Below are 17,029 nucleotides of genomic sequence, written 5' to 3' on the forward strand. Positions count from 1 at the left end.
TATAAACAGACAGATTTATTATAAAAACACTATCAGTGAAAACTAATATATTCTCCAGGTCTAAGTTTCCCCTGTCTGTGTCTGAGTGCTTGCCAAGGTAAACACCCTCCTAATACACACACACACACACACACATTTGGAGAGAACCGATCACATACAGAACAGAACAGAAACACACACATACACGTCAACATAAAAAATAAAAAATAAAAATCTGACAAAGGCAAGTGGAGCAAAAAAAGTTTGGAAACTTTGGAAAGTCCCCAAAAGTTTCCTGTTTGTTCATTGGTCAGCTCTCAGGTTTCCGGCGTGCCTATTGGCTGCCTCGGTTGTCCCACCGCTCCCTTCCCCTGGTGTTGTGTGTGTGTGTGTGTGTGGGAGTGGGAGTGTGTGTATTTGGGCCAGATATCAGTGATATTGTTCAGCACTGGGTGCTGTTTTCTTTCTAATGGAACGGATAAAATGAATGCAGTGTGTGTGTGTGTGTGTGTGTGTGTGTGTGTGTGTGTGTGTGTGAGAAGGTTCAGGCTGCTCGCTCACTGCTTCATTTCATTTCAGGAATCAAGAGTTCAGAGTGAAGCGGGCGATCGAGCAAGGCGCCTCTCCCTAGAGAGAGAGAGAGAGAGAGAGAGAGAGAGCAAGTGAGAGACCCCCTCCAGATACAATTACTAAAGTGTGTGTGTGTGTGTGTGTGTCTCCAGCTATACTACATGGCCAAAAGTTTGTGGACACCCACTTTTAAGTTCCTGTGCTCTGAGTCAGTGTGAAGTCTGTCACCGCCCTGCTGTCGGACAGTCGAGCAGATTTTAGGCGTCATCCAAAATCCAGGATTATGTTCTCATTGTCTACGATGCGTCACTGTCCTGTGAAAACCATGTATGTCCAAAACATTGGCTACTGGTGAACAAAGAAAACCCGTCTGTTTTAAGCTTTGTGGCCTTTTTCAACGAACCCGACCGGTTTTAAATACTTTGTTTTGCCCCGTGTCCTCCGACCTGTCCCTTCCCATGGGAACGTAGAAGCTGCAGACGTTCATCATCGTGGCAACAATAACAAACACGGTCAGGTTCAGGCACAAAGGCTGCTCGGTGAGGTTTAGGAAAAGATCACAGTTTGGGCTGAAATAAGTGGCTATTGTCTTAAGGTTAGAACAATAACAATAAACACACAGTTAAGTTTGTGGAATTAAAGAATCCACACTGTCCCAACCATCCACCACAACCTCCTCCTGACGCTGACTTTATTGATCTTTATTGATCTTTATTGATCTTTATACCACGCCAGTTTCCTCCTTTGCTGCTAAACGTCACCTGACAACAAAACGTAGCTGCGGATCGTGATGAAGCTGCTTCTACAGGAGGACAAACCACAGAGGAAAACTTCTTCAGTTCATCAGAAAACTTCTCAGTTGTCAGATTTGGAGATACATGGTTTCCCTTCGGGTTTCCTTCTTCACTAACTGTGGCTAAGTGCAGGTTCATGACGGGACATGAAGACCTCCACTTCCACTGCTTGAATTCATTTTGACCTTATTCCAAGTTATGATCTGTATTTGGGGAATGGTTTAATAGACAAAAAAACATTTTTTATTTTTATCCAGATGGTGACAAGAATGTTTGAGGATGTTTTAGATTTTGTTGGGGCGTCTTTGATTCCAGGGACAGAAAATCCTAAAAGCCCTGAAAACATATTTTCTCAATCAGCTTTTTAGTATAAACATCATCATCATCATCATGCAGAGATTTCTGCCAAAGCCTAAACAGCTCTGCTTATTTCACATTTCACTGTCTGAGAAATACTAAAGATCTGAAACCATCAGAGGCTAACGTCTCAGCGTACAACAATACTGTACAGAACAGTCTGATTCCAGATCTGTGGCAGCAGTTTGTGTTTGTCCCTCTCTAGTTTCAACATGGCAGCGTCCCCGTGCTCGAAACATCCAGCCCTCGCTGATGCTCTCGTGTCTGAGTGGGAACGAATCCCTGCAGCCACGTTCAACATCTGGTGGAAAGTCTGAAACCAGCAGAGTGGAGGCAGCGATGGCAGCACATTTACGCCCATGGTAATCTTCTGCTGTCCACATACTTTTGGCCATATAGTGCTTATATATGTGTGTGTGTGTGTGTGTGTCTTTGTGTTTGTGTCTTTGTGTGTGTAAAACACTGAATGTGTCCTTGTGCAGTTTGAGGCCCACATTGTGGTTTTCTCTTCCTCCCTACCAATCTTTCTCTGTCCTCCCTCTCTCTCTCTCTCTCTCTCTCTCTCTCTCTCTCTCTCTCTCCTTTTCTGCAGTTTCACCCTCCCTCGCTCGCCCCCCCTCCCTCAACTTCTTCCCAAACTGTGCTACACTCCCTTCTCCCTCTCTCCCTCTCTCTCTCTCTCTCTGCCTGTCAGGAAGAAGAGAACAATCTGACCTTTGGTCGCAGCGATAACATTCTCCCTTATGAATTCCCAGTCGCTCCGACTTTCCTTTCACATTCTCACCAGTTTGTTTTCGCTCCTGGCTCCTCTGTTTTCCTTAGAAATGATCATCTCGGCACCCGGTGATTAACGAGCAGCACTGGGGGGGGGGCGGGGAGGAAGTCAGGCCTCCAGAGGGGTAACACACAGGCATACACGCACTGAATATATGTTCACACTGCAGCTGAGAGCGTCTCATCTGATTTCACCTTCCTCATTTTTTTTAATGAGTGTGAACAGTGAAAAGCTGCATGAAGTCGTGTGTTTTTTAAATTCCCATCAGGCCGGCATGGAAACTCCAGCAAATGAAGCCCAGAGGCAGGGATAGATTAAGCTAAAAGAGGGCCCTGGGGCAAAATATGAGCTGTTGAACCCCATTTGCCCCCCCCTTTCCCTTCCCTCCCACTATATATGCCCTGTCACTTTCAGGTAGCCGTCATGCACATTGCTGCTTTATTACGTTTGCTCCGGTGCTCCAGAAACCAAACACTGCTCATGTGAGAAAAAACAATGATGAGGATATTTTCAACTCTCAACTCAAAACTTCAAGCTTCACAGAGTCGAAAATAATAATAACACTGTTCGGTCAAAATAGCATTTTTGCATTATTATTAGGGCTGCAACTAACAATTATTTTCCTTATTAATTAGGCAACGCAAGTATAGCACCATTCAGACACAAGGAAATTCAAAGTGCTTTACAGAGATATGGAAATACATTAAAGATAAAAATATCTAAATAATTAAAAGTCATATCAAGCTTGTATAAAATCAGGAAAGAAACTTAGGACACGAGAAGCGAAGAGAAGAAAAGAAAAGAAGTGCTGCAGTGATTTAAAACGAGAAAATGCAAACATGGCATCAAATTAAAAATATGTTATGTACGTACTTAACTGATAAAAAAATAAGCTGAGAGTTTTCAGGGAGCTGGTTCCACAGGTATCAAAACTTGGTCCTGATTTGGGAACACCAAGTAAAGCCTGTCTCAGATCCTGCAGATTATTTCCACAATTCAACCATTAATCAAAAAAAATCACAAAAAATCAAACAATACTACAGCTACTCATATGATATCAGTAAATCAGTTGTTATAATTATATAAACTCGTATATTTTTTTATTTTCTCATATTTTCCTGCTGCTCTCTCACCATCACTGCTCACTGCTGGACTACAACTTAGTTTTTTGTCAGTTTCCAGTGTGACCACAGAACATAGTCAATACAGAATGGAGACATAGCTTTTGGGTTGAAGAGGATCCCACTGAGCGACAGGGCTGCGAAAGTTCAACCAGCTTTTCCCTTTAATAAAAGGAAATCTGCATTTCTCAGACACTGTGAGAGCTGACAGGACTCGTTGACATGTTATGACTTATTCTACTTTGAATGGTTCTTACTGAGGGATCCCGCCTCTGATCTGTGGACACATTGCATGCTGGGATAAGTGGAATAAGCTCCCTGCTCTGTTGTGTCTCTAAATGGGATCAAGTGGTTGTGGAAAAACAACAGCAGAGTGAATATCCATACAGAACTTGCACTCACATGTGCAGACTGCAGCGTTGCAGGCTGACTGCTGCTTCACTGATCCACCACCCACACGCACACACACACACACACACACACACACACACACACAGTTGTGGGTAATCAAGAACTGATGGGCAATCGCACACTAATAGAGTGTGTTAGGTGTGTGAGAGAAACACTGAGCATGCCTTGTGGCGCTCCAGATGCAGGCTTGATGATGCAGGTTTGGCTGGTAAACACACACACAAACACAAACACACACACACACATACTTGTACTTCCATCTTTGTGAGGACACTCATTGACATAATGCATTCCCTAGCCCCTTACCCTAACCTTAACCATCACACCTGAGTGCCTAACCCTAACCCTGACCCTAACCTTAACCTAAACCTAATTCTAACCATAACTCTAAAACTAAGTCTTAACCCTCAACATGTGATTTGAAGGTGTCTCAAAAAGTGAGGACCAGCCAAAATGTCCTCACTTTCCCAAAATGTCCTCACTCTGTTAGTAAAATACTTTTTTTGGTCCTTACTATGTAGCAAGTACAAGTACACACACACACACACACACACACACACACACACACACACACACACACACACACAGACCTGTCTATCAGGAGAAGCATGTTCCTGCTCACCTCTCGACTGGCATCTCTGATCACATGACCCCACAGGCATGTTACATTCTGTCACGCATCTGATGGGTTTGGTTTCTGTTTCTTTGCAGGCTTTGACTTGAAGAACACAACAGTTTGTGTGCGAGAGAAAGAGAAAGAGAAGTGAAGGGCGATCCCGGGAGAGCCAGAGCCAGAGGTTTCGCTGACATACAGTCAGAGATGGGGTTAGAAAGTGAAAAACACATGTTCTCACCAGGATGACAGATGGAGAAAGTCTGGCAGATCTGTCGCTCTGGACGTGTTTTTATTACTCTCCAGTATTGCAGGACGTCAGAGCAGAGAGGTAAATCAAAAGCCAAGGCTCAAACATTTCAATCCAAGGGTTAAAAGAGTGCTCAAGTGTAAATCCATCAAAGCAAAACTGTTAAAGTTTATGAAGTTCATAAAATTTTGTGATGAAAACAAGAAGAGAAGGAATTAGAAATGATTCATGTGATGAATAATATCTACACGTATTAATAGAAATTGATTTACTGATTGGAAGCTGATGCTCAGGAGGAGGATTTGGCGCCATCTCCTGTTCCAGACTTTTATTCTGAAATTAGATACTTATCCATAAACTTAACCTTAACTTTAATAACCTTTAACTACATGTATATTTAAATTGATGACTATATTTTCAGTACCTATCATCTTAGTAAACTGTAACAAATGAATACCTGCTCATTTTGTTTTTTAAATAAATACAATATTTTTATATCCATGATAACTAATAATTATAAATTGCAACATAACAATATTTTAATGGAATTGCTGTTTCTGTATTATTTTATAGTAATTAATAAGCATAATTAAATTAAAAGATACAATTAAATTAACAAAGAGTTCAAAGGGATTATTATATTTTTAATACATATAATGATACATATATATTCATATATGTACATATATATAATACATATATAATATAATTATAAATAAAATAATGATATAATAATATAAAAAATAATGATATATTTGATACACATGGTCACTAATAATCATAACTAATAACTTCATAAACTATGCTTGAATAAATAATAACAAATACAAGTTTTAATATCTAATATTTACACATATTAACATCATAATCTATATTTGAATAACATAAGAACTTTTAAAGGAATTACCATATTTCTAAAACGTATTGTATATATCATTTTAAACAAAACATTTTTTTTAATATTTTCATGTTATTACTAACATATTAGTTATTAGTAACATATTAGTTGATTATTACACATTAGTTAAGAGTAGTGATCTTGCAAACAGCAATAAGAAGAAAGTGTATCAGAATAATCAATTTTTTTCATAAATAAATCACAAAAATTGTAAATGATGAATTCTTACATTTTATTTTACGTGGTGTGCAGATAAAGTAACTTCTGAGTAATTTAAACTTTCAGTTTCCCCCTTAAACCCTTGTAAATGACAGAATTTGAACAGAGGGATTTAGTTGCTGTGGCAGGTTCGATGTGACATAAAAACATTACAAGAAGCAAAGTAACGTTCACTTTAGCAGAAGTAAAGACAACAACAAGACAAACAGGACAGGAAAAAGTCATTTTTACTATCAGCTGTTGTGGGAAATTTGAGTTTTGTTGATTACACTGGCGTGTTATCAATCACGCACAAGCACATGTGACATTCATGTTTCCACACATAAAATTTTATATGTTACATATGAAATATCTGAAAACCACATAACCTCTGTATGAGAGTCATATGTGAAATAAAACGTTCCTGTTAACATGAAATTCTGCGTTTCCACGTTATCACTTGTGTCCATAACCTGAATTTCTCATGTCGAATGGTGTTTTATATGTAATAATAATATGTAATAACGGCTGCAACTAATTATCTTTTTTTTATTTGAACTTCAGCAACATGGAGAGAAGAAAATGGAAAATGTCAACATCTACAAATTCATGACAAACTCTGTATCTGCAGATGAAAAGTGGGTGAAGTGGACCTTGTGCTGAGATTGTTATTTTGGTTTGATGATTATTAAGATTTCTTCTATTAAACATTAGGTGTAAAATGATGCTTGTTTTGTCCAACTAACCTATTAAAAAAACCTATAGATATTCAGTTTACAGTGATACTTTTCTAACACATTATTATGTAATTATAAGGGTTTATCAGTGTATTTGTCAGTAACTCTAACTCCTCCTGTGAGCGCACACTATTGATTCTGCTGTATAAAAATATAAAACAGACATAAAGTGTATTTTCATAGGAGAGGTTATGATAACAGACAAATACTGTACATTAATTAACACCTCAAATCCAACCACAGCCTCTTCAAACTACACTATAGTGTGTTACCAAGCTTTTATTAAATGTTTGAACACTGCTCAGAAATGCTAAATGGAGGATTGAAATAACATGATTCTGTCTGCAGAAATAAAACAAGATGTTTTGATAATATTTCACACACAAATATTCATATCAGCATCATACATACTCAACATAATATATAATTAATATATAAGATTTGAAGTTTTTTCTTCCTGAAACATTGTTTTATGGGTCTAAAGCGCTGCTGCAGCATTACTGAAGGTAAAAGCAAACATTCAGATAAACTAGTACTTTTACGTTTATCTCCCTGTGACTCCCTGTCTTGTCTTTTGCTCTAGTCTCAAATCAAATGCTAATGATTCCTGTTTAAAGCCTCCGATTGGCCACCGGAGCTCTGCAGGTGCAGCAGCAGATCACCTGCAGCGCCGCTCCCTCACCTCATAAACACAGATCAACCCTGTCCAGGAATGTCATGGCTTCCACACACCAATGACGTGCAGACAGAAAAATCCAACAACATACAGTACATTATGAAAAAAAAACCAAACCAAAAAACAAGAAATATTGCGATCCTGCTCCCCACATACCACCACATTTGTCACAGCAGCCAGTAAAACAGCTCCTTCATAGGGTTTATTATCTCTGCAGGACATCTGGGGCTAGTTTGGTGTCTTTGCTTGGCTGGAACAACCTGTGGTAAAACCCTACGTACATTAAAACCTTATTCATACAATATGAAACTATTTAATGCATAATTCCATATAAATCATCAAAATTACAGCACTTAGAAACATTCAGAAGTCTTTCTCCAAAGTCCGAACCCATAATTCAGATTTAAAAATGACTTATTTTTGTACACAGGCACATGAAACATGGTCACTTCTTTTACTAGAAAGTGTACAAAACGTGTGCACATGGAATCCACGAGATGTCTGGAGTCATTTCCCTTTGAGAAAGGAAAGAAAATTGCAGCCTCCTGATGGTCGGTGTTACAGTTTCAACATTTCTTGTGAGAAATGTGAAGCCCTGTGACGACCACACTCGGCTCAGTGTTTCTGCTACGCTCTCGGCTCGCTGCGTTTGGGCCGAGAGCCAAAACCAGAGTGTGTGTGACGCTCGCTGTCGTCGGCTCATTACATTCGTTTGGGGCCAGTTTTTGAGGGGTGGGGGAGGGAAACGTGATAGTCCATCAGGGATGCCTCGTACAGTAATTTACTCAAACATTTCACAGCTATTATCATCATCATCATCATCATCGTCGTCGTCGTCGTCATTGCATTGGCCCTGCACTACAGTGGTTATTAGAAGGAGTGAAGTTACAGAGAGTGAGGGATGCTTTCAAACATACATTATTGCACAATCCAGTGAGTGTACACAGCTGCGAACTCTGGCATACTTTTACCACACACACACACACACACACACACACACACACACACACACACACACAGAGCAACGTTGACTGGCCTGTTTTGTGTGTCTGTTTCAGTGTCTCAGTGCATCATAAAATAAAAGCTGGAGATCTTTTCTATGAGTGACTTTGAGCTCGTTAGGTAGTACTTTATCGTTTCCTGCTTTATACGAGTTTTTACATAAAGATATATATTTTACATAAAGATATTTTTTAAATGAGAAGCAGTTTACAGTGAGTGAGGACGGCTCTGATTATAGAAAATAACTGGGGAGAAAATGTAAATAAGCTGTGAATTACTATTATTAAGGAATTATGAAACAATACACGGTTAAACTTTTTTAGTGCTGAGCTCCTTAAAATTTGATTTTCACACAGATTTTTGTATTATTGATGTTTCAAATACAAATTTCACCAGTTTATTACAGTCATAATAAATAACCAAATTAAAAACTAAATAAGAAAAGTTCTTGATTTGATGTCATTTCTTTTAACGGACAATACTACTGGATCCCTCTGATGTGGGTGTTTCTTCAGTGAAATTTCTTAATGTTTTCTGTAAAACATGTTTACAAAATCTGTAATTTCATTACAGTGCAGTAGGAAATCATACTGCACATAAATCATATTTCAGGATCATCAAAACAAAAAAAAAAAAGGAATTTTAAACAGAAATTCTCTGTCATTCTTCAAAAAGTTGCATTGGCGTGAAAAGCGTCGCTTTCTTTGGTGACTTTTGGAAACTTTTTGGTTCAGTGAAGACCATTTTAATTTTGGTCCAGTTAAGTGTAGATCCACTGATTTTCAGCGACACCGCATTGACATGTAACTGTGTTTGGTTGCACGTTGTGGATTTCCCACACCGGTTCAGTGTGTCCTCAGAAATTATCACTAATCACATGAACAGTGGGAGCAAATACATCAGGACGGAACAGACTCAACAGCGACAACTGTGGTGAAAAACTTTAAAGAGAAACTAAAAGTTTTTCACTCACTGCTGCTTTTTTTTGACGTGATCTCATCAGTGACGCGACAGTAACCTGTTTGTTTAGATGTTTGTTTTTTTTTACATTGTGCAAAACTGGACGTTCTCCAGGAAGATTTCCCGCTGCTGGACAGGAACGATTTGGCCCTGATTTGCCCCCTGGTGGCGATAACTTTAATCCTCCAGGTTCACATTAACCATGAAGCAAATACTGTACATGAACAGTAAAGCAGCTGCTTGTCCACATGTACACGATGGAAAAAAGCGATTCTATCCTGACCTTTGAAATTTGACGTGTTGGTTGTGTTTCCATGTTTTTAAATCTTACAAATGATGCAGATGCTCGTTCCCGAAGCAGCTGATGTCTTGTCTTGTCTGGTGTTTTGCTCATGATGTGTTGTGTTTGTGATAACCAGAGATGTGTCTCAACAAGAAGCTCTTCGGGACCAGACTTCCCGCTCTCAGGACATCTTTGGCTTCACGGGCAGACTCTGCAGGTCCTGGTTCACAGGGATCTCGAGCAGCTTGGTGGTCTACACGTTCTGGTCCAGCCAGTGGATGAAGCTGCTCATGCTCCTCTGTCCGACGTCAGACATCATCGGCAGGAAAGCAAACACCATGCAGCCGTGAAACCCGTCCTCGTAGTGATCGCTGGTCACTGCCACGCCGGCGTTCTGCAGGCGCTTCGCATACATGAGCCCGTCATCCCTCAGCACGTCAAACTCACAGGTCATCACGTACGCTTTAGGCGTCCTACCCAGAACCCCCTGCTCCGCCAGCAGCGGTGCCGCCTTCACATCCGTCAGCGCCGGCACCTCAGCCACCACCCCCGGTGATCCTGTCTCTTTCAGAACCGGCCGGAAGTGCTTCTTGCGATCGCCTGGGAGCAAAGAGGTCCAGTCCAGTCTGGAGCGGATGTCGGCGCTGATGCCCGGCTGGTCCAGGGAGCTGTGGTTGTTAGCGAGCAGGAGCGGCTCCAGGGAGGAGTCGGCGCCCAGGTACTGCAGCCAGAAACGAGCCATGACAGGCCTGTAGAGGATGGGCACGGCCTGGTTCTGCTGGTAGGACGGGGTGTAGAAGTCGAGAGCCTGCAGCACCGGGTAGATCAGCGCCTGGGCCGTGAACTTCACGGTCAGACTGTCATCTGAGCCGAGCTGTGGATACAGGTGGGGGTCAGGTTTCTGAGGGCCACTCTCAGCTGGAGTAGTTAGTTTAAACTGTGATAGCTGATTGCTGATCAGTTTTGGTCAATAAAAGTAATAAAAGAGTCTCTGTCTTCACATTCGTTACTGTATAAGATATAAAGTGAGATGTGTGTTTGTTTCGTTCACCTCCTGCGCCACAGCAGCAGCCAGGTTCCCCCCGGCGCTGTCCCCGGACACACACAGCCTCTCCGGATCGATGCTGTAGCGCTCTAAAACCTGAGCGGACAGGAAGGCCCGAGACGCCGCTAACGCATCGTGGTACTGATCTGGGAACACCGCCTCCGGAGCGAGACGGTAACTATAGCAACAAGAGATCAGAGGAAGGCGACACTGTCATGCATCATACTTTAAAAGCCCCAGCCTGATAGTTGGTGCTTGTGACATATTTTATTAACTGCAACTTAAACTATTGATTGATTATTGAAAAAAAAAAAAGAATAATTGTTGCAGCTCATCTTTGCTCCACCTGTTTACAGCACCACTCACAAGAAATGAGCTGAAAATAACCACCCAGCAGGGAAATGTAAACCAACAGCAGCTTCCGTCCAAACTGTCTTTCTCCTAAATGACTTCGTTTGCTGTAACGTGACAGAACTTACTCGACAGACATCACGACAGCATCCAGATCCTCCGCCATTTTCCGGCAGAGAAGGTCATAGGATCGCATTCCTGTGAAGCAAGTAAACTCAGTGTGAGCGATGCTGAAGCCAGTTCACGTTTTTATTATTCTGCAGAAAATCCAACAAAACTCAACAGTGGCGTTTTAAAACCAGCACTCACGGCCGCTGCCGAGGGCCCACCCTCCGCCGTGGAAATATATGACTCCTCTTCTCAGCTTCTTCCCGCCCTTTGGCTGGAAGACCCTGGTGGGTACGCCGCCCAGCGAGGAGTCGGTCACGTGCACGGCGGGGCAGGAGCGGGCCTCGATCACCTCCACCCAGGACACCACCTGGTTCAACAGGTGGACGCGGTGGCACACACCCAGCGCGTGAGCCACGTCACTCTGGAAATACAAACAGACACACAAACATGTTAGGTTTTTGTTTTCTTTGTGTAATCTGAGGCTGAGAGGAAACTCGGCGAGGACTCAGCAGGGTGGGAAAACCTGCTGCACAGCGTTGGTGCGTGAGAGTAGAAGATTTAGGTGTGTGAGCTTAAGAGGAGCTCAAGTTAAATCTAACATGTTACATACAGCTCTGAGGTAAGAGCACAAGGCCAACGCCGCATATCAAACAGGTAGAGGTTAAAGTGCGTTCAGCAGCAGGGTCAAAGGTCATCTTCTTGTTATTCTGATCACCTGAGGTCGTTGTGTACCTGCTACAGCAGCTCCTACCTGACCCGCTCAGAAAACCTACACTAAACTCCAGTGTCATCTCTCTTTAATATCTAACTGTGCTCTATTCACTTCTATTGTGTTCTATTTGACATAATTCTGACCCCTCACCCCATAGATTTATACGTATTCTCCAATTCTATCATTATATTATAATCAGTTGTTTCCAGTACAGTGCAGTATTTGCAGTATGTTCAATATTTGAATCTATTGCAGTATTGTTCAAGTAGTACACAGTGTAGTAAATGACATACAGTAAAAAGCAGTATAGTGCCTGTGTATCATAAAGCATACAGTAGTATAGTACAGTCTACTGCGTTCAGTTCTATTCAAGTCTATTCTAGTATAGTTTATATTGTAGTGAAGGATAGAATCATGTCTTCTTAATTAATTTAGTATATCAAGTATATTATAGTACAGTAAATTATAACATAGTATAGTAGTAGTAGTAGTATAGTATGGAGTATAGTGCAGGAGAGTAAAGTACACTATAGTACAGTATAGCATAGTATTTAGCTACATCATTTCCAAATGTGCTACTATATTTCTCCTGTTTTATTTAATTCTATTATGTTTTCTACTCAACAATGAATGAATGAATGAATGAATGAATGAATGAATGAATGAATGAATGAATGAATGCAGACACTGCTGCTGTGCCTGTGACCTCTCCAGTTCCACAGCTCCCTACAGTACATGCTGACAGGCATCTGAATTAGCGGATATATTCTGCTCCACCTTGCTCCGTTCCTCTGGTGCTTTCTCCCCCCCTGACAGCTCTCCGCCCCCCCTCACATCAACCTGTCCGCCCCTGCCCCCCTGTCTCCGGCATCCCTCAGCCCTCACCGCCCGCATGAAGCTCCGGAACAGCGCGTCCAGCAGCATCAGCTTCCACGGTTCGCTCACGCCGCTCGGTAGCGGCAGGTAGACGTAGTAGGCGGCCGCCGACAGCAGCACGGCTCCGGCCAGACGGAGCCTCATCGCGGCGGACGGTACCTGCCTGGTTCCTGCCGGTCGTACGGGATCACCCTCCCGCAGGTCCCGGGCGGTCGGTGGCTCCGAGAGGGATCGACGAAACGCGGATGAATGACCCCGATTTCAAAATAAAAGTCGGGTTGTAGGTTTGCGGTCATTTCATAGCGGTGCTGGCGAACTGCATGCCAGCGAAAAAGTCTTATTTTGAAATTTCGCTAAAGGAAGTAGGGTAAGCATTGTGTAACGTGGTTGCTGACGGGAAATGTAGTCCTTTCGATAAGAATAACGATAAGACCCATTTATATATTATATTATATTATATTATATTATATCATATCATATCATATCATATCATATCATATCATATCATATTATATTATATTGTATTGTATTGTATTGTATTGTATCATATTATATCATATTATATCATATTATATTATATTATATTATATTTAGCCTGGTGAATATAATGAATGAATAGAATTTGTAATTTATTCTGATTGTTTAGAGGGCAGATAACAGGTTTGTTATATAATATAAAAATAAAAATATATGAGAGACAAATCTGGTCCAATTTCCCTGCAGTCAGTCAAGAATTACTTTTATTTTAGTGAACTGATGTTTATTATCGGACTTTATTCTGTTCTCTTCTGGATAGTTACTGAACCGAGTAAATTCACTTATTATAAAAGTCTCCAACTCAAACTCTGCCAAGTGATAAAACTGACCAGTTACTAAAACTCTGTCCTACTTTGTGCAAATATCTCCTTGGTTGGGCTGTAAAGAGGCTCACCCAACTGTTCCCAACGATCTTTTTACTTCTTATTAGATTCAAGTGCTCAAATAAAAGTCCTTCTCTGGTTCCTACACTGCGGTGGACTCTCCTGTTAGATAATAGGCCACACCTGTCGTCAACCACTCACACCTGTGCTAAGCAGGAAAGTAAGAGGGGGCAGCTTATAAAGGGCTCCAGAGGGAGCTCCCTCACTTATTGTTGTCAGAGTGGTTCAGCTCTGTGGTCAGGTCGGAGCTGATAGAAGTGAGTTTGCTGCTTCACTGGCCTGCAACTGTGGTTAAGGCCATGGGGTTTCTCTCAAGGTGAGTTTTATCATTTGTTGGCTATGATTGAACTGTTGGACTCATGATGAAAGCACAGAGTAACTAGGACGTCTCCTCCAGGATGTTGCTGCTGTCCTTGCTAGCTGTAGGATGGCATCAAGCAAGTGGTGAGTCTAGTTCAGTTTGGAAACGACTTGATTGGTTGTAGACACGGACTGAAATGTTGGTTTTACAGCTTACAGCATTGGATCTGTTGAGCAGCGAGCTGACGCGAGCTCCAACGCAAATGAGGCAAGTAGCTCCATCACACAGCTGATTCCCATGGAAACCAAGTGACCAATTCATTTATCCAATTACTCCATCAGCCACAGCCGAGCTCCCAGCAACTGCAGGTTCCCCGACAGCCAGAGGCGCCCCAGCAGCCCGGCTACCTGCCCCAGCAGCCCCAGCAGCCCCAGCAGCCACAGGTGCCCCCGCAGTTGCCCCAGCAGCCCGGCTACCTGCCCCAGCAGCCCAAGCAGCCGCAGGTGCCCCCGCAGTTGCCCCAGCAGCCCGGCTTCCCGCCCCAGCAGCCCAAGCAGCCGCAGGTGCCCCCGCAGTTGCCCCAGCAGCCCGGCTTCCCGCCCCAGCAGCCCAAGCAGCCGCAGGTGCCCCCGCAGTTGCCCCAGCAGCCCGGCTACCTGCCCCAGCAGCCCGGCTACCTGCCCCAGCAGCCCCAAGTTCCCCAGCAGCCCCAGCAGCCACAGGTGCCCCCGCAGTTGCCCCAGCAGCCCGGCTACCTGCCCCAGCAGCCCGGCTACCTGCCCCAGCAGCCCCAAGTTCCCCAGCAGCCCCAGCAGCCGCAGGTGCCCCCGCAGTTGCCCCAGCAGCCCGGCTTCCCGCCCCAGCAGCCCAAGCAGCCGCAGGTGCCCCCGCAGTTGCCCCAGCAGCCCGGCTTCCCGCCCCAGCAGCCCAAGCAGCCGCAGGTGCCCCCGCAGTTGCCCCAGCAGCCCGGCTTCCCGCCCCAGCAGCCCAAGCAGCCGCAGGTGCCCCCGCAGTTGCCCCAGCAGCCCGGCTTCCCGCCCCAGCAGCCCAAGCAGCCGCAGGTGCCCCCGCAGTTGCCCCAGCAGCCCGGCTTCCAGCCCCAGCAGCCCCAAGTTCCCCAGCAGCCCCAGCAGCCGCAGGTGCCCCCGCAGTTGCCCCAGCAGCCCGGCTTCCCGCCCCAGCAGCCGCAGGTGCCCCCGCAGTTGCCCCAGCAGCCCGGCTACCCGCCCCCGCAGCCCCAGCAGCCGCAGGTGCCCCCGCAGTTGCCCCAGCAGCCCGGCTACCCGCCCCAGCAGCCGCCGCAGGTGCCCCCGCAGTTGCCCAAGCAGCCGCAGTTGCCCCAGCAGCCCCGCTACCCGCCCCAGCAGCCCCAGCAGCCGCAGGTGCCCCCGCAGTTGCCCAAGCAGCCGCAGTTGCCCCAGCAGCCCGGCTTCCAGCCCCAGCAGCCGCAGGTGCCCCCGCAGTTGCCCAAGCAGCCGCAATTGCCCCAGCAGCCCGGCTTCCAGCCCCAGCAGCCCCGCTACCCGCCCCAGCAGCCCCAGCAGCCCCAGCAGCCGCAGGTGCCCCCGCAGTTGCCCAAGCAGCCGCAGTTGCCGCAGTTGCCCCAGCAGCCCGGCTACCCGCCCCAGCAGCCGCAGGTGCCCCCACAGTTGCCCAAGCAGCTGCAATTGCCCCAGCAGCCCCGCTACCCGCCCCAGCAGCCCCAGCAGCCGCAGGTGCCCCCGCAGTTGCCCAAGCAGCCGCAGTTTCCCCAGCAGCCCGGCTACCCGCCCCAGCAGCCGCAGGTGCCCCCGCAGTTGCCCCAGCAGCCCGGCTACCCGCCCCAGCAGCCGCAGTTGCCCCAGCAGCCCGGCTACCCGCCCCAGCAGCCGCAGTTGCCCCCGCAGCCCGGCTACCCGCCCCAGCAGCCGCAGGTGCCCCCGCAGCCCGCCTACCCGCCCCAGCAGCCGCAGGTGCCCCCGCAGTTGCCCCCGCAGCCCGCCTACCCGCCCCAGCAGCCGCAGGTGCCCCCGCAGTTGCCCCAGCAGCCCGGCTACCCGCCCCAGCAGCCGCAGTTGCCCCCGCAGTTGCCCCAGCAGCCCAAGCAGCCGCAGTTGCCCCTGCAGCCCGGCTACCCGCCCCAGCAGCCCCCCCAGCAGCCACAGGTGCCCCCGCAGTTGCCCCAGCAGCCCAGCTACCCACCCCAGCAGCCCAAGCAGCCCCAGCAGCCCAAGCGGCCGCAGTTGCCCCAGCAGCCCGGCTACCAGCCCCAGCAGCCACAGGTGCCCCAGCAGCCCATCTTCCTTCCCAAACAGCCACTGGTACCATGGCGTCCTGGCTACCTACCCAAGAGGCCCCAGGTGCCCCAGCGGCCCAGCTACCAACGCAAGCAGCTCAGCTACCAGCCCAAGTGGGTCCAGCAGCCCCAGGTTTCCAGTTACCCACCCAAGAATCCCAGTTACCCACAAACCCGGCCCCAGGTGCCTCGGCTGTCTGGCTACCCACCCAACAGGCCCCAGCTGGGTTTCCGCCTGCCTAAGCAGCCTAGTTACACTCTCAAGATGCCCCAGATGCTGCGTTACCTGCCCAAGCAGCCGCAAGTTCTCAAACGTCTTCAGCAGCCCCAGCTTCAGAGACCATAGGTGCCCAAGCAGCCTCGGAGCAGTTCCTCATCCCACACTTCTGAATGGCAATGTTAAGTTTTCATCCTACTTCTGTGCAAGGAATTGGTGCCAGATGTATTCAAATGGTAAGCTGTGATCACTTCATTTTTCAATAGATGAGTAGCATCAATGTGTTTAATGCCAACTTTGTTTTTTTTACCTCCAGGTGCAACACCACTGCAGTTTATAGAAACAACCCTAGGTATGGCTATCGACTTCAATCAACCATTGGTTTATTGCAGCAACTGGATAATTCAAGTTGAATTTTTCTCTAATCTGTTCTAGGCACTGCAACACTGAAGATGTTCCGGGCTGCTCTCAGCTGAGCCATTGTCTTTGTCAAATTAAAATAAACGATCATATCTAATATTGACTCTTTTTGTTAAAACACCATTTGTAACTCAGGAGTTTCTGGTCTGACTGGATTGGCTTTAAAATGCACCTGTC

General features: G+C 45.7%; 2 protein-coding genes and 1 long non-coding RNA gene across 53 annotated transcripts in view; 2 read left to right on the plus strand and 1 right to left on the minus strand.

Annotated features, from left to right (window-relative positions):
• The window catches only part of LOC139625025 (uncharacterized), a 21,309-nt gene extending 14,649 nt beyond the window's left edge, over positions 1 to 6,660 (plus strand). Inside the window, exons 2-4 of one of the 2 annotated variants that reach the window (XR_011691821.1) lie at positions 559 to 2,062; positions 4,719 to 4,951; positions 6,531 to 6,660. This is a non-coding gene — a long non-coding RNA (uncharacterized lncRNA). The remainder of the gene's footprint in view (positions 1 to 558; positions 2,063 to 4,718; positions 4,952 to 6,530) is intronic. The other variant, XR_011691822.1, reaches the window with a different exon arrangement.
• Positions 5,987 to 12,946, minus strand: LOC139625022 (neutral cholesterol ester hydrolase 1-like). The gene is made up of 5 exons (XM_071484551.1): positions 12,729 to 12,946; positions 11,330 to 11,552; positions 11,149 to 11,218; positions 10,676 to 10,847; positions 5,987 to 10,498 (listed from the first exon to the last, which is right to left on the minus strand). The coding sequence occupies exons 1-5, from the start codon at positions 12,861 to 12,863 to the stop codon at positions 9,878 to 9,880; spliced, it is 1,221 nt and encodes a 406-aa protein (XP_071340652.1). The 5' UTR covers positions 12,864 to 12,946; the 3' UTR covers positions 5,987 to 9,877.
• Positions 12,947 to 13,803: 857 nt separating this feature from the next.
• On the plus strand, positions 13,804 to 16,951 carry LOC139625026 (uncharacterized). 50 transcript variants are annotated; one of them, XM_071484571.1, is made up of 11 exons: positions 13,917 to 13,955; positions 14,037 to 14,083; positions 14,152 to 14,207; positions 14,282 to 14,563; positions 14,654 to 15,001; positions 15,071 to 15,190; positions 15,245 to 15,853; positions 15,944 to 15,963; positions 16,042 to 16,668; positions 16,749 to 16,784; positions 16,885 to 16,951. In XM_071484571.1, the coding sequence occupies exons 3-11, from the start codon at positions 14,203 to 14,205 to the stop codon at positions 16,947 to 16,949; spliced, it is 2,112 nt and encodes a 703-aa protein (XP_071340672.1). In that variant the 5' UTR covers positions 13,917 to 13,955; positions 14,037 to 14,083; positions 14,152 to 14,202; the 3' UTR covers positions 16,950 to 16,951. The 50 variants fall into 50 exon arrangements, with proteins under 50 accessions (XP_071340689.1, XP_071340698.1, XP_071340693.1 ...); XM_071484587.1 differs by having other exon boundaries at positions 15,245 to 15,442; positions 15,473 to 15,499; positions 15,725 to 16,668; XM_071484577.1 differs by having other exon boundaries at positions 14,282 to 14,348; positions 14,397 to 14,443; positions 14,486 to 14,563; positions 14,753 to 15,001; positions 15,245 to 16,668.
• The last annotated feature ends 78 nt before the right edge of the window (positions 16,952 to 17,029 follow it).

Source organism: Trachinotus anak, unplaced genomic scaffold (assembly GCF_046630095.1).
Source record: "Trachinotus anak isolate AG129_WGS33_773 ecotype Australia unplaced genomic scaffold, CSIRO_AGI_Tana_v1 ptg000009l, whole genome shotgun sequence".
In the NCBI taxonomy this organism is placed as follows: Eukaryota; Metazoa; Chordata; class Actinopteri; order Carangiformes; family Carangidae; genus Trachinotus; species Trachinotus anak.